This window comes from Staurois parvus, unplaced genomic scaffold, assembly GCF_062004578.1.
Source record: "Staurois parvus isolate SC_StPar_1 unplaced genomic scaffold, SC_StPar_1.0 ptg000318l, whole genome shotgun sequence".
NCBI lineage: Eukaryota > Metazoa > Chordata > Amphibia > Anura > Ranidae > Staurois > Staurois parvus.
The window spans coordinates 4,415,978-4,443,142 of record NW_028318114.1 but is presented as its reverse complement, the minus strand read 5'-3'; the positions used below and the strand labels follow the sequence as shown (position 1 = coordinate 4,443,142).

Below are 27,165 nucleotides of genomic sequence, written 5' to 3'. Positions count from 1 at the left end.
CGCACATTCCTCACCCCAGACACCACCAAACAACTCGTACACTCCCTCATCATCTCACGCCTGGACTATTGCAATTCCCTTCTCACTGGCCTACCCAAACAAATGCTATCCCCACTCCAGTCGATCCTGAACTCAGCGGCTAGACTCATCCACCTCACCAACTGCTCCACATCCGCCTCCCCCCTCTGCCAATCCCTTCACTGGCTCCCAACGCATCAAATTCAAACTGCTAACCCTACACCTACAAAGATTAATAGCAATATAAAACAGTGCGGTGCTCAAACAGTCAATATAAATATTTCATCAAATTGCATACTCTTAAATTTTTCCTTCACCCATATATTATATAGCCAAGACAACCACAACACATGTAGGGAAGACAAACTATAGGCTGGTGATGTTACACACTCAGAAAAACTTATCATGCACTATAGTGACTTGAAACACAGTATAGTGAATAGTGTCCATGTGCATAGAATTTCATGCGGATGTGAACTGCAAGTGCCAATCCTCAAAATTACTATTTATATACCTTGTTGGCCAATCGATGGTTTAAATGGGCGGGACTCAGCCGCCATTATATTGGAGCTCAAATGGCGGCTGAGTCCCGCCCATTTAAACCATTGATTGGCCAACAAGGTAGATAAATAGTGCTCCACCCGGGACAGGCGTATATCCTGATGAAGTCACGTGATTGAAGTGACGTAACGCGTAGATACGCCAGTGGGAGGAGCTTAATCGATCGGCGATCTGACGTCATATCCGGCGCGGGCGCCATCTTGGTACTCCTCTACCTGAATGCAGTACACCCTTTGAGTGGTGTGAAGGCTTGTTTGTATTGGAGGAGCATGTGAGTAGATCTCTGTTCTTTTATTATTGACCTAATAAAGCGGTTTTACACTATGTACGTTTTTTTGCCTTACTGGTGACTACTTGGGAGGGGTATTTACCTAAACCACCAACGATTCGAGATAGAGACAAGAGGAGGGTAGTCCCACCATCATTGTCTGAAGGACCCACCCAACTCCAGGAGAAAGATCCACTACATACTAAAAGGCTCATTGGTCCTTAGGGGCCTGGGCAGGAAGGTGAGGGGGCACTCCACCTATTTTGAGGACTGGCACTTGCAGTTCACATCCGCATGAAATTCTATGCACCTGGACACTATTCACTATACTGTGTTTTTCTGAGTGTGTAACATCACCAGCCTATAGTTTGTCTTCCCTACATGTGTTGTGGTTGTCTTGGCTATATAATATATGGGGGAAGGAAAAATATAAGAGTATGCAATTTGATGAAATATTTATATTGACTGTTTGAGCGCCGCACTGTTTTATATTGCTATTAATCTTCTGAATACGGTTGGTGTTGAGATTGTGGCACCTTTAGTGCTGGCTGCTGAGTAGCACTAGTATATTTAGTGGCGCAGGAGACACTTTCTTATTTATTTCTACACCTACAAAGCCATTCACAACACCGCCCCAAACTACATAACCGACCTGATACCCAAATACTACCCTACCCGTGCCCTCCGCTCCTCACAGGACCTCCTACTCTCTAGCTCCCTGGTCTCCTCCTCCCACGCCCGATTGCAGGACTTCTCTAGGACTTCCTCCATCCTCTGGAACTCCCTACCCCAATCCATCAGACTGTCACCTACCCTCCTCACCTTCAGATGCACCCTGAAAACCCTCCTCTTCAGGGAAGCCTACCCCAACCTCACCTAACACCTGACCTCACCTAACAACTAACCTCCTCCACTCCTCCCACCACTCCTTCCCCACAGCCATTTCCTCCTGTACCACTTTCCCCTCCCTCCTAGATTGTAAGCTTGAAAGAGCAGGGCTCTCGAACCCCTCGTGTATTGTATTGTTACTGTCTTGTCTCATGTTCTGTCCCCCTTGCTACTGTACAGCGCTGAGCAAACCCTTTGGAGCTATATAAATACTGTATAATAATAATAAAAATAATAATATATATATACACAGTATATATATATATATATTCATATACAAATTTATGCTCAAATACAGCAGGTTTTTGCAATACTTCAGTACTGGATTACATTTTATGGCAAATGCTTTAGCTCTCTGAGCCTTGTTTCTCCTTTATTATCTTAACCTACCTCAGCTTATAAAGAGACTCTGGTAAGACCTGTATGACTAGACTAGTCTTTTACTCTGTCTTTTAGCTCAATGCTTCTTTCTGTTCTTAGGATGGATGATGCGGAGGCATGCTTTATATTGAGCAGCAGATGTGAAGAGGACAGGACAGCAGCTGTAAGTAGAACTAGTGCCATACAAATTACATTTAATTTGTATGGAAACCAACCCATAAGTTTTGTTTTCTAATAAATATTCTCTACATTATAGCCTTGCAATAGGCCTAGGTATAAGAGTTGTGCAACATCTTATTATTATTATGGTGTGCTATACCAGTATTACCTTTGTACCACTAGCCCCTCCCTCTTAGATTGTAAGATCCAAGGAGCAGGGCCCCCTAACCCTCTTTTATTGAACTGTATCATTGCTGTATTGTCTCCCTTTATATTGTAAAGCACTGAGTAAACTGTTGGCTCTATATAAATCTTGTATAATAATACAAATAATAATATGAGTAGATTCGTGTGTCATGGAGGCCAAAATAATACATTTGTCAATATCAATATGATGGAATACTAGGAATAAAATCTGGTACATTTTTACTTTGTCATAAAACCAGAGATCAGAGTATTTGACCACTCTCAGAAATTTCCAAGAACAGTTCCAAGATTTGATGATTTGCCTACAGATCATTTCTATCTGGCATTTTTTGTAATTTCATTAATTAATTATAATTTCTAGTTTTAAAGTTACTATTAAATGACACCTAGCTATCAAAGCATTATTTTTAGTCCAACTTAGTAAACATTAATAAGCAAAGAATGCAAAATATTAAGCATCATGAGTTTGGTTGCCAGTGTTAATGTTAAATGATTTAAATGTTTACAACTATGCAGAAAAGAATCAGCCTGCCTTCACCAATTAGCTTTTTGCCTCTGAACTAAGATCAAAATTATTTTTTAGTACACAAGTTAGGAGGACCACCTGCTTGCCCCCCATGGGGGGGGCCAGATAGGTATCACATAAGCCTCTCCTGGGCAATGGGGGTAATAGAGAACCTGGTGTCACTTTACATTTTCTTCCTCTAGTTTGTGATAAAGTAGTAATTTATTGTGTACAGGTTCATTCATCTACTTCATTCGGCAGGGAAGCAAATCTCTAAAAAGAATCCTGCCTATCTAGTGGTGTATTTTTGACATGTAATTTCTTCTACCACAGAATTCTGAACAAAGTGTAAGCTGATATTCACTCTGGGGGTGTGGGTACATGGGGATTATTTTGTTGATCATTCTGATCAAGCTAGACTTTGATTTGTACTAGATTCTGATTATCTGTGTCCTTTTGAGTTTGCTGCTGTTATATTAATTTGATACTGGTAAAAAAGGTGTCACGGTCAGGGTTCAGACTCAGAGACTAGTAGCTATAGCAGTAGACAGGTTTCCACCAACCAGCAGGATAAGTACACAAGCAGATAACATGCTTACTAGAGATGAGCGAATCGAAGTATCCGAAGTGGAATTCGAGTCGAATATCGGAAAAATTTCGATTCGTGCCGAATCCGAAAAATAGCCTAATTCGGACGCGCGAATCGAAATTTTTCAGAAAATGGCGGCTGACATGTGCAGCGACGGAGCGGGGATGTCTGGGAAGGCGCGCAGACAAGGCGCGCTGACCCATAATGCATTCCTCAACTACATGTGATCGCATCAGCCAATCAGCAGCCAGCCAGCCAGCACTGTGTAATGGTCGAGCTATAAATAGCGGCCATTTTGGAATTCTTCATTTGCCTGCAGTCATTGAACAGAGGCAGACCGCTCTGTACTAGGGACAGGGACAGAGTTAGGGCCACAGAAACGATAATTGGGGACAGAGAAAAGTTACTTAGGGACAGAGAACCATTACTCAGGGACACAGACTTGTTAATGAGGGCCACAGAATCGTTATTTAGGGACAAAGAAACGCTAGTTAGGGCCACAGAATTCATAATCAGGGACAGACAGAATTGTTACTCAGTGCCAGAGAATTGTTACTTAGGGCCACAGAAACGTTATTAGGGCCACAGAATTTTTACTCAGGGACAGACAGAATTGTTACTGAGTGCCAGAGAATTGTTACTCAGGGACAGACAGAATTGTTACTGAGTGCCAGAGAATTGTTACTTAGGGCCACAGAAACTTTAATTAGGGCCACAGAATTTTTACTCAGGGACAGACAGAATTGTTACTGAGTGCCAGAGAATTGTTACTCAGGGACAGACAGAATTGTTACTGAGTGCCAGAGAATTGTTACTTAGGGCCACAGAAACTTTACTTAGGGCCACAGAATTTTTACTCAGGGACAGACAGAATTGTTACTGAGTGCCAGAGAATTGTTACTCAGGGACAGACAGAATTGTTACTGAGTGCCAGAGAATTGTTACTCAGGGACCCAGAAACTTTACTTAGGGCCACAGAATTTTTACTCAGGGACAGACAGAATTGTTACTGAGTGCCAGAGAATTGTTACTCAGGGACAGACAGAATTGTTACTGAGTGCCAGATAATTGTTACTTAGGGCCACAGAAACTTTACTTAGGGCCACAGAATTGTTACTCGCACAGACACAGAATTGTTACTCGCACAGACACAGAACTGTTACTGAGGGCCACAGAAACTTTACTTAGGGCCACAGAATTGTTACTCGCACAGACACAGAATTGTTACTCGCACAGACACAGAACTGTTACTGAGGGCCACAGAACTGTTACTTAGGGCCACAGAATTGTTACTCGCACAGACACAGAATTGTTACTCAGGGCCACAGAACTGTTACTTAGGGACAAAGAAACGCTAGTTAGGGCCACAGAATTCATACTCAGGGACAGACAGAATTGTTACGGAGTGCCAGAGAATTGTTACTCAGGGCCACAGAAACTTTACTTAGGGCCACAGAATTTTTACTCAGGGACAGACAGAATTGTTACTGAGTGCCAGAGAATTGTTACTCAGGGACAGACAGAATTGTTACGGAGTGCCAGAGAATTGTTACTCAGGGACAGACAGAATTGTTACTGAGTGCCAGAGAATTGTTACTTAGGGCCACAGAAACTTTAATTAGGGCCACAGAATTTTTACTCAGGGACAGACAGAATTGTTACTGAGTACCAGAGAATTGTTACTCAGGGACAGAGAGAATTGTTACGGAGTGCCAGAGAATTGTTACTCAGGGCCACAGAAACTTTACTTAGGGCCACAGAATTTTTACTCAGGGACAGACAGAATTGTTACTGAGTGCCAGAGAATTGTTACTCAGGGACAGACAGAATTGTTACTGAGTGCCAGAGAATTGTTACTCAGGGACAGACAGAATTGTTACGGAGTGCCAGAGAATTGTTACTTAGGGCCACAGAAACTTTAATTAGGGCCACAGAATTTTTACTCAGGGACAGACAGAATTGTTACTGAGTGCCAGAGAATTGTTACTCAGGGACAGACAGAATTGTTACGGAGTGCCAGAGAATTGTTACTCAGGGCCACAGAAACTTTACTTAGGGCCACAGAATTTTTACTCAGGGACAGACAGAATTGTTACTGAGTGCCAGAGAATTGTTACTCAGGGACAGACAGAATTGTTACGGAGTGCCAGAGAATTGTTACTCAAGGCCACAGAAACTTTACTTAGGGCCACAGAATTTTTACTCAGGGACAGACAGAATTGTTACTGAGTGCCAGAGAATTGTTACTCAGGGACAGACAGAATTGTTACTGAGTGCCAGATAATTGTTACTCAGGGCCCCAGAAACTTTACTTAGGGCCACAGAATTTTTACTCAGGGACAGACAGAATTGTTACTGAGTGCCAGAGAATTGTTACTCGGACAGACAGAATTGTTACTGAGTGCCAGAGAATTGTTACTTAGGGCCACAGAAACTTTACTTAGGGCCACAGAATTGTTACTCGCACAGACACAGAATTGTTACTCGCACAGACACAGAACTGTTACTGAGGGCCACAGAAACTTTACTTAGGGCCACAGAATTGTTACTCGCACAGACACAGAATTGTTACTCGCACAGACACAGAACTGTTACTGAGGGCCACAGAACTGTTACTTAGGGCCACAGAATTGTTACTCGCACAGACACAGAATTGTTACTCAGGGCCACAGAACTGTTACTTAGGGACAAAGAAACGCTAGTTAGGGCCACAGAATTCATACTCAGGGACAGACAGAATTGTTACGGAGTGCCAGAGAATTGTTACTCAGGGCCACAGAAACTTTACTTAGGGCCACAGAATTTTTACTCAGGGACAGACAGAATTGTTACTGAGTGCCAGAGAATTGTTACTCAGGGACAGACAGAATTGTTACGGAGTGCCAGAGAATTGTTACTCAGGGACAGACAGAATTGTTACTGAGTGCCAGAGAATTGTTACTTAGGGCCACAGAAACTTTAATTAGGGCCACAGAATTTTTACTCAGGGACAGACAGAATTGTTACTGAGTGCCAGAGAATTGTTACTCAGGGACAGACAGAATTGTTACGGAGTGCCAGAGAATTGTTACTCAGGGCCACAGAAACTTTACTTAGGGCCACAGAATTTTTACTCTGGGACAGACAGAATTGTTACTGAGTGCCAGAGAATTGTTACTCAGGGACAGACAGAATTGTTACGGAGTGCCAGAGAATTGTTACTCAGGGACAGACAGAATTGTTACGGAGTGCCAGAGAATTGTTACTCAGGGCCACAGAAACTTTACTTAGGGCCAGAGAATTTTTACTCAGGGACAGACAGAATTGTTACTGAGTGCCAGAGAATTGTTACTCAGGGACAGACAGAATTGTTACGGAGTGCCAGAGAATTGTTACTCACGGCCACAGAAACTTTACTTAGGGCCACAGAATTTTTACTCAGGGACAGACAGAATTGTTACTGAGTGCCAGAGAATTGTTACTCAGGGACAGACAGAATTGTTACTGAGTGCCAGATAATTGTTACTTAGGGCCACAGAAACGTTATTAGGGCCACAGAATTGTTACTCAGGGACAGACAGAATTGTTACTGAGTGCCAGAGAATTGTTACTTAGGGCCACAGAAACTTTAGTTAGGGCCACAGAATTGTTACTCAGGGACAGACACAGAATTGTTACTGAGGGCCACAGAACTGTTACTTAGGGCCACAGAATTGTTACTCGCACAGACACAGAATTGTTACTCAGGGACACAGAATTGTTACTCAGGGACACATAATCGTTTAATTAAAGAGTATGTCAGACAACATGCAGAGGAGTGGCAGAGGAGGCAATGTTTTAGGAGCGAGCAGACGTGGCAGCAGAGGAAGGGGTCGAGGCAGCACTATTCGCAGCCAGAGGCCAGTGCTCCCGGTGTCATCCAGCGGTCGTGTCTCCACCGACAACCCTGCCGTCATCGATTGGTTGGCTCGGTCGTCTTCCTCTTCCCAGGTCACCTCTGACACCTACAGCCAACGGTCGGTGGGTACGTCAGACACAACCGTTAGTTGGCATGGCCCGGGACCTAGCCCACTGAAATCACGTGTCCTCTACCTGCCCCTGTCCTTTGGTGTTCCCTCACCAAGCGAAGTATCGCATGCTGTGGGCTGAAAGTGGCCATGTGCCACTTTCAGGTCTCCTCACACACTGCTGGTGTGTTCAGTTTTTTGACATAGGGTGCTGGCAGATTACGGGCCTCCCATAGCTGCTGCCAGGCCCCTAATCTGCCATGGGCCCCTATATACCGCCTCCTCATGCTGCTGCCAGGTCCAGAGTCTGTCATGGGTCCCTGTACGGCCTCCCATTGCTGCTGTCTCCATCGCCACACTCTGCCATGTGCCACTTTCAGGTCTCCTCACACACTGCTGGTGTGTTCAGTTTTTTGACATAGGGTGCTGGCAGATTACGGGCCTCCCATAGCTGCTGCCAGGCCCCTAATCTGCCATAGGCCCTTATATACCGCCTCCTCATGCTGCTGCCAAGTCCAGAGTCTGTCATGGGTCCCTGTACGGCCTCCCATTGCTGCTGTCTCCATCGCCACACTCTGCCATGTGCCACTTTCAGGTCTCCTCACACACTGCTGGTGTGTAGAATTTTTTGACATAGGGTGCTGGCAGATTACGGGCCTCCCATAGCTGCTGCCAGGCCCCTAATCTGCCATGGGCCCCTATATACCGCCTCCTCATGCTGCTGCCAGGTCCAGAGTCTCTCATGGGTCCCTGTACGGCCTCCCATTGCTGCTGTCTCCATCGCCACACTCTGCCATGTGCCACTTTCAGGTCTCCTCACACACTGCTGGTGTGTAGAATTTTTTGACATAGGGTGTTGGCAGATTACGGGCCTCCCATTGCTGCTGCCAGGCCCCTAATCTGCCATGGGCCCCTATATACCGCCTCCTCATGCTGCTGCCAGGTCCAGAGTCTCTCATGGGTCCCTGTACGGCCTCCCATTGCTGCTGTCTCCATCGCCACACTCTGCCATGTGCCACTTTCAGGTCTCCTCACACACTGCTGGTGTGTAGAATTTTTTGACATAGGGTGTTGGCAGATTACAGGCCTCCCATTGCTGCTGCCAGGCCCCTAATCTGCCATGGGCCCCTATATACCGCCTCCTCATGCTGCTGCCAGGTCCAGAGTCTCTCATGGGTCCCTGTACGGCCTCCCATTGCTGCTGTCTCCATCGCCACTCTCTGCCATGTGCCACTTTCAGGTCTCCTCACACACTGCTGGTGTGTAGAATTTTTTGACATAGGGTGCTGGCAGATTACGGGCCTCCCATAGCTGCTGCCAGGCCCCTAATCTGCCATAGGCCCCTATATACCGCCTCCTCATGCTGCTGCCAGGTCCAGAGTCTGTCATGGGTCCCTGTACGGCCTCCCATTGCTGCTGTCTCCATCGCCACACTCTGCCATGTGCCACTTTCAGGTCTCCTCACACACTGCTGGTGTGTTCAGTTTTTTGACATAGGGTGCTGGCAGATTACGGGCCTCCCATAGCTGCTGCCAGGCCCCTAATCTGCCATAGGCCCCTATATACCGCCTCCTCATGCTGCTGCCAAGTCCAGAGTCTGTCATGGGTCCCTGTACGGCCTCCCATTGCTGCTGTCTCCATCGCCACACTCTGCCATGTGCCACTTTCAGGTCTCCTCACACACTGCTGGTGTGTAGAATTTTTTGACATAGGGTGCTGGCAGATTACGGGCCTCCCATAGCTGCTGCCAGGCCCCTAATCTGCCATGGGCCCCTATATACCGCCTCCTCATGCTGCTGCCAGGTCCAGAGTCTCTCATGGGTCCCTGTACGGCCTCCCATTGCTGCTGTCTCCATCGCCACACTCTGCCATGTGCCACTTTCAGGTCTCCTCACACACTGCTGGTGTGTAGAATTTTTTGACATAGGGTGTTGGCAGATTACGGGCCTCCCATTGCTGCTGCCAGGCCCCTAATCTGCCATGGGCCCCTATATACCGCCTCCTCATGCTGCTGCCAGGTCCAGAGTCTCTCATGGGTCCCTGTACGGCCTCCCATTGCTGCTGTCTCCATCGCCACACTCTGCCATGTGCCACTTTCAGGTCTCCTCACACACTGCTGGTGTGTAGAATTTTTTGACATAGGGTGTTGGCAGATTACGGGCCTCCCATTGCTGCTGCCAGGCCCCTAATCTGCCATGGGCCCCTATATACCGCCTCCTCATGCTGCTGCCAGGTCCAGAGTCTCTCATGGGTCCCTGTACGGCCTCCCATTGCTGCTGTCTCCATCGCCACACTCTGCCATGTGCCACTTTCAGGTCTCCTCACACACTGCTGGTGTGTAGAATTTTTTGACATAGGGTGCTGGCAGATTACGGGCCTCCCATAGCTGCTGCCAGGCCCCTAATCTGCCATAGGCCCCTATATACCGCCTCCTCATGCTGCTGCCAGGTCCAGAGTCTGTCATGGGTCCCTGTACGGCCTCCCATTGCTGCTGTCTCCATCGCCACACTCTGCCATGTGCCACTTTCAGGTCTCCTCACACACTGCTGGTGTGTTCAGTTTTTTGACATAGGGTGCTGGCAGATTACGGGCCTCCCATAGCTGCTGCCAGGCCCCTAATCTGCCATGGGCCCCTATATACCGCCTCCTCATGCTGCTGCCAGGTCCAGAGTCTCTCATGGGTCCCTGTACGGCCTCCCATTGCTGCTGTCTCCATCGCCACACTCTGCCATGTGCCACTTTCAGGTCTCCTCACACACTGCTGGTGTGTAGAATTTTTTGACATAGGGTGCTGGCAGATTACGGGCCTCCCATTGCTGCTGCCAGGCCCCTAATCTGCCATGGGCCCCTATATACCGCCTCCTCATGCTGCTGCCAGGTCCAGAGTCTCTCATGGGTCCCTGTACGGCCTCCCATTGCTGCTGTCTCCATCGCCACACTCTGCCATGTGCCACTTTCAGGTCTCCTCACACACTGCTGGTGTGTTCAGTTTTTTGACATAGGGTGCTGGCAGATTACGGGCCTCCCATAGCTGCTGCCAGACCCCTAATCTGCCATAGGCCCCTATATACCGCCTCCTCATGCTGCTGCCAAGTCCAGAGTCTGTCATGGGTCCCTGTACGGCCTCCCATTGCTGCTGTCTCCATCGCCACACTCTGCCATGTGCCACTTTCAGGTCTCCTCACACACTGCTGGTGTGTAGAATTTTTTGACATAGGGTGCTGGCAGATTACGGGCCTCCCATAGCTGCTGCCAGGCCCCTAATCTGCCATGGGCCCCTATATACCGCCTCCTCATGCTGCTGCCAGGTCCAGAGTCTCTCATGGGTCCCTGTACGGCCTCCCATTGCTGCTGTCTCCATCGCCACACTCTGCCATGTGCCACTTTCAGGTCTCCTCACACACTGCTGGTGTGTAGAATTTTTTGACATAGGGTGTTGGCAGATTACGGGCCTCCCATTGCTGCTGCCAGGCCCCTAATCTGCCATGGGCCCCTATATACCGCCTCCTCATGCTGCTGCCAGGTCCAGAGTCTCTCATGGGTCCCTGTACGGCCTCCCATTGCTGCTGTCTCCATCGCCACACTCTGCCATGTGCCACTTTCAGGTCTCCTCACACACTGCTGGTGTGTTGAATTTTTTGACATAGGGTGCTGGCAGATTACAGGCCTCCCATTGCTGCTGCCAGGCACGTAATCTGCCATGGGCCCCCGTACCGACTCCTCATGCTGTGACGTTGCAACAAGGTGGAATTCAACCCTACATATGTTAGACCGCCTTTACGAACAGCGAAAGGCCATCACCGATTTCCTGATGTTAAAAGCGGATAAAGGTACTCCCTGTGTAACTTAGATGTCAGCCATTGGCAGCTCATGCGTGACACCTGCGCTTGCTCAGGCCCTTTGAGGAGGCCACGCTATTCGTGAGTCGCCAGGACTATGGGATGAACGACGTCATTCCTCTGTTGCACGTCCTGGAACAAATGCTGTTAACAATGGCTGGTCAGGGTGCGGTAGACGTGGCGCACAGATCTCAACGCCACATGACCCCTGTGGGGGCAGGACAGGAAGAAGAGGAGGAGGTAGAGGAGGACATTGGTGCTCAGGAATTATTGAGTGAAATGGGTGGTTTTTCCACTCAGCGGACAGGAGTGGAGGAGCAGGAGCATCTGGTAGAGGAGGAGGAGGAGGAGACAGAGGACCCAGACGCACCGTGGCAGTATGCTGTGGAGATGGAGGCAGGGAGTCCCTCGCATTCCTTGGCACAAATGGCCCATAGCATGCTCGGTTGCTTGCGTAGCAACAGCCGAATAATAACCATCAGACAGAGGGATGACTTTTGGCTGTCCACCTTGTTGGACCCTCGCTACCGTTCAAAAATGGTGGCCTTTTTCACACCTGCTGAGAGGGAGGCCAAAATAACGTACTATAAAAACCACCTATGTAGTCAGCTGGTCTCTGCCTGTCTGCGCCAACGTCCATCCTCAGACACTGTGGGCCCTGTGCGCTCGCGTTCCGCTGCCATGGCAGCAGGGGAGGGGTGGGGTGGTAGGAGCAGTGGCAGCTCCACCAGCAGCGGCTGCCTCAGTCTGCAGTCGATGATGAGTAGCTTTCTTCACCAGCGCAGTGAGGAAACTACTAACCAGCCGCAGCAGCAGCAGCAGCAGCAGCATCAGGTGGACCTGGAGCAGGACCTCAAACAACAGGCTTAGGCCTACTTGGACAGCACCCTGCAAACCGAGGTAGACAATCCCCTTGACTACTGGGCAACGAAACTTGACCTTTGGCCCCAACTAGCTGAATTTGCCCTTGAAAGGCTGTCATGCCCGGCCAGTAGCGTGGCATCGGAGCGCGTGTTTAGTGCGGCAGGAGGTATTGCAACTCCGCGGAGGACACGACTGTCCACCCAAAGTGTGGAGAGACTGACGTTTGTGAAAATGAATCAGGCGTGGATTAGTCTGGATTTCAAACCACCAGTTCCTGACACAACTGACTAAATCCGCCATGAATCATGCCCCAAACATGTGCCACTTTCAGGTCTCCTCACACTGCTGGTGTGTTCCATTTTTTGTCATAGGGTGCTGGCAGATTACGGGCCTCCCATAGCTGCTGCCAGGCCCCTAATCTGCCATGGGCCCCTATACCGCCTCCTCATGCTGCTGCCAAGTCCAGAGTCTCTCATGGGTCCCTGTACGGCCTCCCATTGCTGCTGTCTCCATCGCCACACTCTGCCATGTGCCACTTTCAGGTCTCCTCACACTGCTGGTGTATTCCATTTTTTGTCATAGGGTGCTGGCAGATTACGGGCCTCCCATAGCTGCTGCCAGGCCCCTAATCTGCCATGGGCCCCTATACCGCCTCCTCATGCTGCTGCCAGGTCCAGAGTCTGTCATGGGTCCCTGTACGGCCTCCCATTGCTGCTGTCTCCATCGCCACACTCTGCCATGTGCCACTTTCAGGTCTCCTCACACTGCTGGTGGGTTCCATTTTTTGTCATAGGGTGCTGGCAGATTACGGGCCTCCCATAGCTGCTGCCAGGCCCCTAATCTGCCATGGGCCCCCGTACCGACTCCTCATGCTGCTGCCAGGCCCGTAATCTGTCATGGGCCCCTGTTGTCGCTTGTTGGCATATTCCGCTCGTTCAGATGCTCCTTCTCCTGCTACTCCTCTTCACGGATTCCGTCAGCAGTCTTTCTTGGAATCCGTTTCCAAGAGACAACAGTTTGCGAGCACGCACCAGACGGTGCAGAAACTGAACGTCCTCCTGTCCAAGTTGCTGCTGCCAGGCTCGTAATCTGTCATGCGCCCCTGTACCGCCTCCTCATGCTGCTGCCAGGTCCAGAGTGTGTCATGGGCCCCCGTACCGACTCCAAATGCTGCTGCCAGGCCCGTAATCTGTCATGGGCCCCTGTACCGCCTCCCCATGCTGCTGCCAGGTCCAGATTGTGTCATGGGTCCCTGTACGGCCTCCCATTGCTGCTGCCAGGCCTGTAATCTGCCATGGGCCCCCGTACCGACTCCTCATGCTGCTGCCAGGCCCGTAATCTGCCATGGGCCCCTGTACCGCCTCCTCATGCTGCTGCCAGGTCCAGAGTGTGTCATGGGTCCCTGTACGGCCTCCCATTGCTGCTGTCTCTATCGCCACACTCTGCCATGTGCCACTTTCAGGTCTTCTCACACTGCTGGTGGTTTCCATTTTTGTCATAGGGTGCTGTATGGCCTCCCATTGCTGCTGCCTCCACCGCCACACTGTGGCTCCACACTCTGGTTTTGGCCCCGTGACTGGCCAAATGAGTGAAGTGTGCGGTGATTCTAAGATCGACGGCACTCATCTGCATGTCATACTGCCTGACAGTATTATTTCTCTTCCCCAGCAGACTCCAAGGGCATTTAAATTAAAGGTACAGTGTTCAGCACTAATATTAAGTCTCTCTGAAGCCTAGAAACACCCTTTTTTAAGTTAAATTCACAGCGAATATATTCGACTCGAATCGAAATTTTTCCACGAATTCGCCGAATCAGTCGAATCGAATTTTTGAATACTTCGCTCATCTCTAATGCTTACCAGAGGTGTTGGGGTCTAAGTACTAACTGGTATTCACCGGAAATCCTTATGGTGAAGATGGGTTTTGCTGCATGTTAGTACCAGGTCATGGTCCTCAGGATCATTCCATCAGGAGGTGAGCAATTTGGGGTCCAGTAGCAGATATAGCAAGTAGTGATCAAGAAGAAGCAATCAGTTTTCAAGTCAGAGGTCAGTAAAAAGTTGTTGCAGGTTAAGATCAAGTGGAAGCATAGTTGAGGAACAAATCAAAGGTCAGTATCAGGGAATGAGAAGATCGCCGCAGCGCATGAATCTGCGCATGTGCAGGATTCCGACAAGGCATACAGGCAGGCGGCCACTAGGACCCAGGCGCACCTGTCACCGATGACGGTGCCGGGCAGGCACTACGACCCAGGCGCGCATGTCGGCGCTGGGCGGGCTATTTAAAGAGCACCTCGGTGCTGATTCAGTGCTGACTGGTCTTCAGCCCCCCCCTCCATGTCCTGCTAGTTCCTGACGTTCCCTTTGTTGCTGACCCGGCTTGTTCCTGACCCGACTCTGATTGCTCTCCTGCTCCTGGTTCCTGACTTCGGCTCTGCTCCTGACCTTGGCTTTCTCTTCTGATTCGGTACTGTGCTGCCTGACTGTTTATAACCCTGGCTCGTCTGACCCTGCTCCAGTCCTGTTCCTGGCTTCCTACCTTGCTCTGCTGCACATCTGGCAATCCACAGAACCTGACTGCTCTATTGCTACTGTGCCCTAAATCAGTGGATACTCAGTCTACCAAGGCCATCACCTGCAAGAGCCACAAGCAACAACTTCTGGCGCTCTTGTCCCCCTGGTCTCTAGACTCCCCCTGTTCCAACCTCAGTGGGGTCAGGGCTAGGGACACAAGTGAGGCCGACCTCATCAACTCAGTCTCCCATCAGGTACGAGACAGTCAGTTGTGAGTAGTAGTGAAGATAAAGACAGCTGCTGGTATGCAAAGGAATAAGATATACCCTGGAGAGAGCACAGTAATCAGGAAAACAGGAAGTGCAGAGACATGACTTAAATCAGGGAGTTCTTGGGAGAAACATAGTTCAAGGTTCACCAGAAACAAGAGCCAAGGCTAGATTGTCCAACGGATTAGACACAGCACTGTCCAGTATCTCAGGTGGCACAACGAGAAAAGCTACATCCTGGAATTGTAGAGGTCACAGGTTTATATCTGGGCTCTGACAAAAAGAGAGTGGAACTTGAAGGCAAATCATCTGATTTTAACAAACATCTTATTTTGCCTATCACATTAATGGCAAATATACCCCTCTCACCTTCTTTCACATTGCATCCTATTGTTTCACAGTTGACAGCTTAGTGCAGACATTTTCATGCATTATGTCTCTTCATTGATGACCTATGTGCAAATTAGCCTTCTTTTGTTTAGTTCCAGGTAATAATAACTACTACACTGTTTGACTATGACTTCTTCTTGCCTTGAATAGACCAAAATTAGTTTGCTCATATCTATTGCATCTGACCCAGAGACAAAACATGTACTGTATTTACTTTTTGTAGCAAGCTCAAGGAAACAGCAGTCTGTATCTATCACTGAGAAAACTGTGTCCATTTTTTACACACTTTGGTGTCCTTTTATGAAACTGAGATCAGCTGCGATTCTAAGGATCGTTGCTGATATCAGATCATTAGTGGTTTAGGAAACAGAGATGATCAGTGGAGAACATGTTCTCCGCTGATCTCTGCACACAGAGAATCTGTCACTGACAGAAATAGAAACGGCCTGTATATGAAGGAGAGATGTCAGCCCTTCACTGGTGATCTGTGTAAAAATTCTCCCTCCAGATTCTCCAGCCCAGAGGTGGGGAATCGGGGAGAGAAGAGTGAATCTCGGGAGAACTGAGGAGGAAGGAGGAAGATTAATTTACCTCTGCTTAGTAAACTGTGTGGTGTTTGACAGATCTCTTACTGTAATCTTGCAAGATTACAGTAACAGCAGCTGTTTTCTAGAGTTCAAAGCATTTTTAGATCATTTCTCTCCTCATTAAGAGAAGAGATCCACACCGCTTCATGAACAGGCATTCAGAGGAGAACTGTCTCCTCTAAGAATGCCAGAGAACTGAGTATCGGTCATTTTAATGCAGCATGATAAAAGGACGTCTTTACACCTTATGAGCTGTTATCAGCCAGCTCTTCCTCCTGAACTCTGTATTTCAGTAGCAGTAGTAGTAGTAGTAATCTGTAGTACTATATTTCAGTTTTAATCACAGAAGAAGATTTGTGATGATTTCTTGATTTTGGTGGGCAATTATATTTGGAAGATCAGAGTTGCTCTCATGGACAGCAATCTGTATGCAAAGTCATCGATGGGGCAACCCAATTGCATATCATATATTTGGAGTAATCATTTACTGTATGTCCATGAAATATGTATATAGCATGTATTAACACATGTATTGTCTTGTTTTAATGAACATATACTAATATTTGTTTGCTATTTAGGACCATCAAACAATATTGAGGGCCTGGGCAGTGAAAGACTTTGCTCCAAATTGCCCTCTGTATGTTCAGATATTGAAACCAGAGAACAAATTCCATGTCAAATTTGCAGGTAAAGTACATTTTACTTTTGTTTAATACTTGATAATAATATATATATATATATATATATATATATATATCATGAATGAAACTTTTCTTTTTACTTTTCTTTTTGCTTACTATCTTTTCAATAAATTAAATAACTTGACATCCACAGGTTATACAAATAAATCACATTGTAACAACTTACATCCCCCTCTTACTTAAGCAGAAATGAGACATTCTGGCCTGAGTTTTACTCTGCCAGCAATCATGCAGAAAGTACTGAGCAGTATTGAGCATACTTATTAGAAAGACAAACATTCTTTTGGGGTCTATGCACTCTGGGTTAAAAAAATATGTTTTGCATTTTCTTCTTCAGCTTGTAGAAGCAGCTCTATGTTAGCCTATGTGTCCATGCACATTAGGGAGTTTACAGGCATATTTTCAGAGGAGCACTGAGAAGCAGAAAAAAACACCATAACACTTTTGTGAGAACCGTTTTCAAGGGAGTGTTCAACATTTGAAAATGTACATTGAAAAATTAGCAGAGGGGAATGTTTTGGAAAACAATGCTAATAAAATCAAATGCCCATAAACTCTCGTAAAAATCGAAGGGTTTATTTAACATTTTAACATTCCTCTGTTTAACCTCTTATTAATCCTTTACTCTAAGTAGCCCCAATTAACTTCTTATTCTCTTTCTCTCCATGTAATTATTATTTCCCTGCTAATTTTATTTCTGTTATAGTAACTATTATTATTTAAACTTTTTTTGTTTTGTTTAGTAATATTTTTACACATTAAACATATATTTACACTTTTGATATTTAAAAATAGTGCAAAACTGACCCCCCCCCCCCCACACACACACACACACACACACACACTTTATTTCATTTGTAAATAGCTTTGCAATGCTTTGTACCAGGAACATAATTTTAGTATCATTTTAAACAGGACAAAATACAAAATGAAATGTGCACTTTTTATCTGTAGTAACACCAGCAGAAATGTAAAAATTGTTCTGGTCCATAGGGGATGAACAGATGTGAGAGGCAAAGTGGTACCTGACTTGTGAAGTGGCGCATCTGTGCAATTTTTACAACTTACTTCAGCAACCATGAAATTCATAAAGAAAAAAGTGTGTTTTATTATCAAAATGACAGGTCCTGGCTGTTTGTGAAATCTATACCAGACCTTTATCCTGGAATAAGGTGGGTCTGGGGGCAAGGGGCTTATTAGTAATTTTAACCTCCCCTTAACAATAAGGGAACCCCCAGATACTTCCCCATGTCAATAATTAACGGATACATAGTAGCCCTACTCATTAACAAAAGAAAAGTAAAAAAAAACACAGTTTTTGACAAGACCTCTATTCAACAATGTATATGCTGCTAACCCACCAAAAGAAGAGATAACCACTGTCCTACATCCTTGATTGTATGCCTGCTTCTCACAGCTCTGGTACATGCCAGCTGATATAAATAAAGTCCCAGGTGACATCATTAACTACATTTGGACATGGGCATATCTGCTGGATGAGCAGATTAATACCTTTAACTATAAAGTAGGGCTGGCACTAATTTTGATGTCAGTTTTTCTATGTCCTTAGGTATCCTACTGGTTTCTATCAGAGTTTTAGTTATTACTATTATACAGGATTTATATGGCGCCAACAGTTTGCAAAATGAAGGTAGACATTACAGTTAAAATACAATTTGGTACGAGAGGAAACAGAGGGTCCTGCTCAGTTATCAGTAACTTACTGGACTCTAGCAGAACACTGTTTCTTATAGAAATTAACCACTGCAGGTTTTCTTTAGGATTTTATTTCCAACAAAAATCAAAGCAAGCTTAAACTATAAAATCCTCAGGTGACACAGAGCCCTAGTGTCACATATAGGAATCTGCTGAAAGCTTTAAGAATCTTATTTAAGAATGTCTTATAAGAAAAATATTGAACTAGAGTAATAGTCTTGAGAGTTATTGTGGAGGAAACTACTGCTGTCTCAAAAGTGCTGCTCAATTAATTTGCTAAAGACCATTTGTGGAACTACTAGGGTCGCAAAGGTTGTAATTGCGCTCTGGTGTTCTGCCACTGTGGGGGGGCCCAGCAGGGTTGCTGGGTGCAGTGCTTAGTTTCTCTCTCACATGCAGCTCAGAGCCAGCACTGACATTTCCCTGCCACCTCCCTCCTGCATGGACAGGAGAGGAGAGAGAGAGAGAGAGAGAGAGAGAGCTCATCAGCTCCTCCTCCTCTCACCCCTCTCCTCCTGTGCCTTCCCTGCCCATACTGCCCAGGGATGTGTGGGCAGGAAATTTGAAGCCAGCAGCGGCCAGCCAGAAGTGTATACTACAAGAAAAAAAAAAAATAATTGCTGTGTGCCGCTAAAGTATTTGGGTTTGACTTGAAGAAAAGGTGGCAACCCTACCCAAGGCAGCAAGAAGGGGGCCCACTGCAGAACTTTTCCAAGGTTTGAGCTGCCTGACTGTAATAAAGGGCCCTGTGATGGGAGTAAAGGGCAACGGGCTCAGAGGGAAGGGAGGGGTCAAGGGGGGCTTTCATGGTTTCTTCAAGGTTCTAGTTTTACCTCTGCCAAAGGCTAAGTAGATATTAAACAGAATTTGTGGAACAATATTTAGTGGGTAGACAGAAAAGGGGAACGTTTTTTAACTACACGGTTACTGTATGTTTGCCAGTGTGCTGTTCTGTTATCCCTCTCCTGAAAGCATATACTCTATGTGCATTAGATAAAAGAATCATTAGCTGGTCTGTTTTCCTATGAATAGCTGGTTCTATCTCATTTATATTGATACCTTATTTTGATGCAGCACAAGTGGTGGTCAGTTATGTACCCTTGTTTACTGAAGTATGATACAGTATATTGGAGCATACAAATCTATTAGGCACATGTTTAGATTTAATTTTAGTAAAGAAGTTAATATAGAACACAACTTGTTTAGAGAAAAAATATTTCTGAAGTAAGTTATCAAAGTAAAACATTTCTTTCTAAATGTTCCAATTGTGTATAATAATTTAATGTAATGCTCTGCCTAGATAGAGTTTATGTTAGAAGATGGCACAATTAGCGTTTCTGATAACCCTCTGAGACAGAATATTTGCATATAATAAAAGCTTTTATTCCTGTAGTGAGACACATCAGACTATTTTAATGAATATAAAGATCACATAAAACAGTTTATGTTCCTTATCATTCGTTTAAAATGTTGCTTTGCTTTTTTGCTTTTTTCATTTTACCATTTGAAAATCAAAAATTAAAGCTAAAGACAAAGAACACAAATTAATGCAGCTTTGTATTCATGAATACATTATTATTCATATTTTTTTAATTCAAGCAGTGCAAAAACTTGAATTTGACTTGGTATCAACTTCTTGCAGTCCCTAGACAGCAAGCCCTGTCTGTAGATAGGAGAAGCAGCACAAGGAGCCAACAAGTTGTGCTGCAGGACAAGGAGCATGCTGATGTGGAGAAAGCAGAGTAGCTGAGAGTTGAGCTCATCCATCTGCTTTTCATTTTACTGACAATCCATAGATCAGTTTGGGGAGTGGGCCTTTAAGAGTTATTGTACATACATGGGGATGAATTGGCACAAGATGACTGTTGTCTGTAAAAAACAATAGTGGGACAGTCCACTGGTATATCCAATAGGTTCTGTGCCAGAACACCTCCCAGTTTCCACTAAAGGCAGGCCTCCTGTAGCGGAGAAGAAGCAGTCTCCAAGAAACATGCAGAAAGGATAAAAGGAGATGCCACTAAGTGCAGACTGTTATAGATTTATTAAAAGACAAATTAAAATTCACTCACATACGTAAAGTAAAAGACAGGCACATCTAGAATCAAGTGAAGTCCAGGACCAACAGAGGTCTCTACTGCAGGCAAAACAGTCTGCTTCCTAGGACCATAGCTGGCTGGGTGATGTGAGAGGACTAGAACAAAGGCCGGAACACAGGTGGAACACAGATGGAACACAGCGCTCTGTGTAATGACGCCACTGGACATGATGCAATGGCATTTTGGAGCATGCGTGCAACGGAGTGAGCGTGCTCCTTTGTCAAGCAAACAGGACCAGCTCCATGTGCAGACTAATATAGGGAGGGGCGGTAATCCCACCCATCAACAACTCTAAATTAGAAAGCTAGACAAAGAATGACTAACAACTGGGACTCTAATTAAAAATGAATGTCATCTTGTGGACAAATAAAAAACTAATACCATTATCACATGTCTAAAGAGAAAACAGGTGGTGCAAATACCTAGTGCATTATCCAAAGTTTATTGTAAAGAGTAAAAAATAATAAAAACATACTCACAAACGAAGCATGTATCTAAAAAGCATAGAAAAATGACGATGGCCACAAAGGCAGGCAACGTGTCCTAACTGTCAGTGCTGTTAAATTTTCTGACGCGTTTCGGGGACGAATCCCTTTCCTCAGAGCTAATGACCAGCCTCTGATGCAGATGTGTAATGGATGAAAAGTGGGAGCCTTGCTGGTGATTATCACATGTCTATACAACATAATCATACAATAACCATATTGAGGCTGTATAATGGCAAGGAAAGGGGGAGGAGAGGGAGATGAAGGGAAATAATGGACATGGGATGTATTATTGCATGGATATATATACACTTAACTATTATAAAGCTGACTAGTAAAAGTAAATAGATGATAGATAATAAATGGCAAATATACAGTGCAGCACATGTAATTATCGCAATGCTCACATAATATTGAAAATCGCACTGCAATAAAACGGCCAGAATTCAAACTGCCAGAATTTAAACTAGAAACTGAACAATTAATCACAAGAGTCAATAATGGCATATTAGATAAAACAGAAGCTGCTTTTCTTTGCAGTAACTTTTGCCATACTCCATATTTTTACCACATACCAAAATTTCATAAAGACCAAAATAATCCACCTGGCCATCCTATTATTGCAGATATGGACAGTAGTACAACAGGTTTTTCCCTTTATATAGATGAATTCCTTCAGCCTCTAGCTAGGGGTTTACAGTCATACACCAGAGACAGTACACACCTATTAGAATTATTAAGGCCATTCAAATGAGATTCTAGCTATGTTTGGCTGTCACTTGATGTAAATTCACTTTATATGTCCATTCCCCACCAGTTTGGCCTCTCTGCACTCAACCATTTTTTGTCCACCGAACCATTGATCAGTCAAGGCAAGGCAAGCTAACTTCATTTTGGAGGCTACAGAATTCTGTCTGTCTCTTGCTATGGGGTTGTGGGAACTTCTCTAAATTTGGAATAACAACCCCTTTGCACAGCACCTAGTAATTTTTGATAGGTACATAGATGATATCATTATCATCTGGAGTGGGCCCCTAACACTATTTCCAATTTCTCGGGGCACTGTAACAACAACCCTTTTGGTTTGTCTTTTACTTGTCTGTTACATTATAACATTTGTCATTACCCTAAATGGACGAATAACATTCCGAAAGGGCAATTTTGCCGCCTTAGGCATAACTGCACCATAACTGTTGATTTTGTTAAGCAAAGTTCCATTCTAAAAAACAAGCTGTTGGAAAAAGGCTATCCAGAATACATCATTCAGGATGCCTTCAAATATTACCTCGAGGACCTACCTGCTGGGAAAGATAGAGAAAGCTTTGATCTGTCCACCAGGTTTATTACCAGGTTTCAAGGACAGTACAAGAAAATGGGAAAAATCTTCACAAAACACTGGAAAATATTATTAGAAGATCCACACTTGTTGCCATTATTTCCTAAAAAAAACTTGTGTGACCTATAGGAGAGCTCTGAATCTTAAAACCAAAATCGTCCCCAGCAAAATGAAGTCCAATTTTAATAAATCTGCAGTTAGTAATTGCCTAATACCTCTAGTAGGCATGTATCAGTGCAAAAAGCCACTGTGCAAGACATGTTCTTTTATCCAGCATGGAAAGAAAGAATTCAGCACTAAAGGGAAAATATAAAATATGGGACTTTTACAATTGTTCTCAGAATTTGTAGTATATTGCATTTCATGTCCTTGCAACTTACTTTATATAGACTTCACCAATCGCCCTTTGAGGAAATGGTTTGGTGAGCACCGCCAACTAGTGGAAGAGGTATAGGAAAAACACAGCATTCCGAGACATTTTGCTGAGTACCACAAAAAGTCCACAAAGGTCTTAGAAGCAGAACAATTTCATAAGCTCTGCAAATGGGATACATATTGAATATACACCCTTGACACCCTAACACCCAGTGACCTTAACAAGGATATTGAATTATCTACTGTTCTATTATGTTATATAAGCACTGGGCTACTGATGTTTTTTTTCCTAATCTATTTGTTTTTATTTTTTACAGTTGGTTGGGTGGATATCTCACTGGGGTGGTGGGTGGTCCCTGCATAAGTAAATAACATATAACTCCCCCATTATATAGAATTATACATGTGATCTGATTGTTAGCTATAATATTACGTGTTCACCTTCCACTTGATCCTAGATGTGCCTGTCTTTTACTTTACACATATGAGTGCAATTTAATTTGTCTTTTAATAAATCCATAACAGTTTCAGTTCAGTAGTGCTCACTCTGCAGAGCAGCCACATGGATCTTTTATGCTGAGCCACACGACATTGACGGGGAGCAATGTATCAGAGGACTACCTTTCCCAGAAGAGCTGGCATGTGGGTGGGGGTATATATAAATATATATACAGAAGCCTGGGAGCCCGGAGAGGAAGGGGAGAGAGCTGGAAAGAAGAAGCAGAGAGTGAGTTGTGCTGATTGCCAAAGAACCGGACCAAGCCACAGAGCTAGAGAAAGGAGAGGAAAGGAGGAGTCGCTAACCTGTTCAGCAAGACAGTCTGCAAGCAAGTGACCAGACAGACTGCTGCACGTGAGACGGGAGAATCTGTGAGGGACCCACTTGCCAAGAAAGAGCCAGGACCTGCTGCAAGCCACCGATTGGGTGAGAAAGTCCCATATACCAGCTAAGCAAGAGACCACTGACATTCTCCTCATACCTGCTACTTTACCTGCACACAGTTGTGGACATTGCATTCAACTACAGTTAAACACATTTGCAGCACAGTCCAATCATTAGAGCTGACCACAGTGCACGCCTTCTGCAGCCAAAATTATAGCAGTGCTCCCTTATTCATTGGCCTACCCTCCTAAAGCAACTTCTACCACCATTGCCATTGGTTACTGCAGCTCAGAGTGGACTTGCACTGTTGCCAACAAGCCCCATTGCCAGTTTGACACTTTATTTGTCCAAATATGCCATTTTCTCAGTGCATTCAAGGGGAAGTCCTTGTCCTTTCTTCTTCTTCCATTTGTGTTAATCTTGTAAGGAACTGTTACCTATATCACTTCCTACTTGTGCACCAACTGGGCCCCAGCGAGTGTGCAGAAGAATCCTCACTGCATTTAAAGGGACATTGACTACCCTGGTCAAAGAGCTCTTTTATCTCAGAAATAGAATAGAATAATAGTTCTATTGTTGCTAGTTTTTATTGCTCACTGGGGTTGACACCACCTCAGGTTGAAGGTATTGGGTTAACTTCTGAAAAGCAGGCCTGCTAACTATGGTTGAGATTCTTCTGTATGTGTTGTTTCTTTGCTTAGAGTTGCTAAGAGTAATCATTGCCATTCCAAGTACCAATACCATTTTGTACTGTTTAACCAAGTTTACACTGAAGTTTAATATAATCCTCGTATCAGTTTACTCTAATCTAATCTGCGTGTGAGTCTTCTTTCTGGTGGTAATTTACTCTGGTCAAAAGAATCCTGTAATGTCAGCAGGGGTTGGGCTTTCAGAAAGTTGTCTAGAACTCAGTTACTCCTAAGGGGTTAGTGCTACAGAAGGTTGAGAAAACCAATTTAACACTGACAGGGTGCTTACAATGGTCAGCCTTTGTATGTAAAAGGTTTATTCCAAAAGTTAAAAAAAACCTGTTGGTGTAACTGCTTATAAAAGGTGTCTGCTTTACTACTTTACTTATAATGCAGACACTATAAGACAGGAAGTGTATTATCCTAACCGCCGGTGACATCTCCCCGAACCCTGGCCCCCCCACCTCCCCACTCCCCCTCTAAGCACCCTCCTGCTCCCACCAGCCGCCGCAACCCCCTCAACATCATACCCGTCCCCCTCCTCCCCGCATCCACCCCTCCTCTCTCGGTTGCACTCCTGAACGCCCGTTCAGTTTGCAACAAGCTCACCGCCATCCATGACCTCTTTGTCTCCCACTCCCTCAACCTCCTAGTGGTCACCGAAACCTGGATCCAACCCACCGACTCCACCTCCCCTGCAGCACTCACCTATGGAGGCCTCGCCTGGACTCACTCACCCAGACCGAGTGGTCGCAGAGGCGGCGGGGTCGGCATGCTCCTGTCACCGCTGAGCACCTTTCAGGTCCTCCCTAACCCCCCCTTCCTATCCTTCTCCTTCGAGGCCCACTGCATCCGGCTCTTCTCTCCCACCCCTCTGAGGATTGCAGTAATCTATCGGACTCCTGGATCCGTATCCCTCTTCCTGGACGACTTTGCCGCCTGGCTTCCCTTCTTTCTCTCCTCTGAGCTACTGACCATCATCCTCGGGGACTTCAATATCCCCATCAACGTCAACAACCCGGCTACTTCCCAACTCCTCCTCCTAACCTCCTCTTTTGCGCTCACACAGTGCACACAGTCCTCCACCCACACCGATGGGAACACCCTGGACCTCGTCTTCTCCCACCTCTGCACCCTCATCACTTCACTAACACCCCCTTCCCCCTCTCTGACCACCACCTCCTCACGTTTTCCATCTCCCCTCCTCTAACTCCCCCCCCCCCAAAGCGCCAAACCATCACCAGCCGTAACCTCTGCAACCTGAACCCGGCCCATCTCCACTCGGCAGCTGACCGTCTGTACGACAGTATCCTTCCACTGTCATGCCCTGACCTGGCCACTACTGCGTACAACGACTCTCTGTCAGCTGCCCTAGACTCCCTGGCACCCCTATCCACGTGTAACATCAGACCCCGACCGCTTCAACCCTGGCAGAATGACCATACAAAATGTCTCAAATGATGCAGTCGCACGCTGGAACAATTATGGCGCAAAACCAGATCCCCTCGTGCGTTCTCCCTCTACGAATCCACCTTCCTCACCTACACCACCTCCCTCCAAGCCGCCAAGCAAGCCTATTTCGTAACTCCCATCAACACCCTCTCCACCTGTCCTCGCCGGCTCTTCTCCTCTTTCAAATCCCTGCTCTCTCCCCCCCACCTCCACTCAGTACCTCACTGACCGCCCACGAGATTGCCAATCATTTCCAAAACAAGATTGACGCAATCCATAAGGACATTGTCAATTCACAATCTACCTCTCCACCTAGCCTCCCTTCCTCCATCACCCCCTCAACTCTCCCCTCCTCTGACCTCGCAACCGCACCACCCCCCACCATACCTAACGCCCCACACACTACAACCTCCCCAACACTCCGCTCCTTCAGTCCTGCTACCACTGAGGAGGTCACCAAGGTCTTCACTGAAGCCCGCCTCACCACTTGTCCCCTGGACCCTATCCCCTCACAACTCCTCCAGTCACCCCCTCCTGCATCATTCGCTCCCTCACCCACATCTTCAATCTCTCCCTCTCTACTGGCACATTCCCCTCCACCCTAAAGCATGCACACATAACCCCCATACTCACTGTTGGTGTCCCCCAAGGCTCTGTCCTCAGACCCCTCCTCTTCTCCATCTACACCTTCTCTCTTGGCAAACTGATACACTCTCACTGCTTCAACTATCACCTCTATGGCGACGACACACAAATTTACCTCTCCACCCCTCAACTCACCCCCTCACTCTCCGCCCGCATCGCCCACCTCCTGAACGACATATCAGAGTGGATGTCGCTCCATTTCCTCAAGTTAAACCTGTCTAAAACCGAGCTCCTAGTCTTCCCAGCCCGTGGCCCTCCCATCCTTTCCATCACGACTAGCAACGCCACCATCAATCCCATCCCACACGCCAAAGTCCTGGGTGTCACCCTGGACTCAAATCTTTCCTTCCAACCTCATGTCCATTCACTATCAAAGTCATCTCCAAGATACGTACGTTCCTCACCCCACCCTCAACTAACAACCGATCTCCTTCACTTCTCCTACCTCTCCATCCCCCACAGCCACTTCCTCCTGTACCACTATCCCCTCCCTCCTAGATTGTAAGCTCGAAAGAGCAGGGCCCTCGAACCCCTTGTGTATTGTATTGTACTGTTTTGTCTCATGTTCTGTCCCCCCCGCTATTGTACAGCGCTGAGCAAACCCTTTGGCGCTATATAAATACTGTATAATAATATTAATAATAATAATAATAATTATTGGCTGGATCACCAGATGAGATAAAGAAAAACAAAAGCCTGAAAAGGAAAACAAATGCAGCCACCGTATCTGACTGGTAAGCTGCAACATAATACATTTTTGTTT

General features: G+C 46.1%; 1 protein-coding gene across 2 annotated transcripts in view; it reads left to right on the top strand.

Moving 5' to 3' along the window:
* LOC149457498 (potassium channel subfamily T member 2) overlaps positions 1-27,165 on the top strand; it is a 1,188,731-nt gene that overhangs the window by 658,854 nt on the left and 502,712 nt on the right. For both annotated transcript variants that reach the window (XM_089683639.1, XM_089683638.1), the window contains exons 12-13: positions 2,216-2,279; positions 16,603-16,711. In XM_089683639.1, the coding sequence (XP_089539765.1) occupies positions 2,216-2,279; positions 16,603-16,711 (173 nt within the window). The remainder of the gene's footprint in view (positions 1-2,215; positions 2,280-16,602; positions 16,712-27,165) is intronic.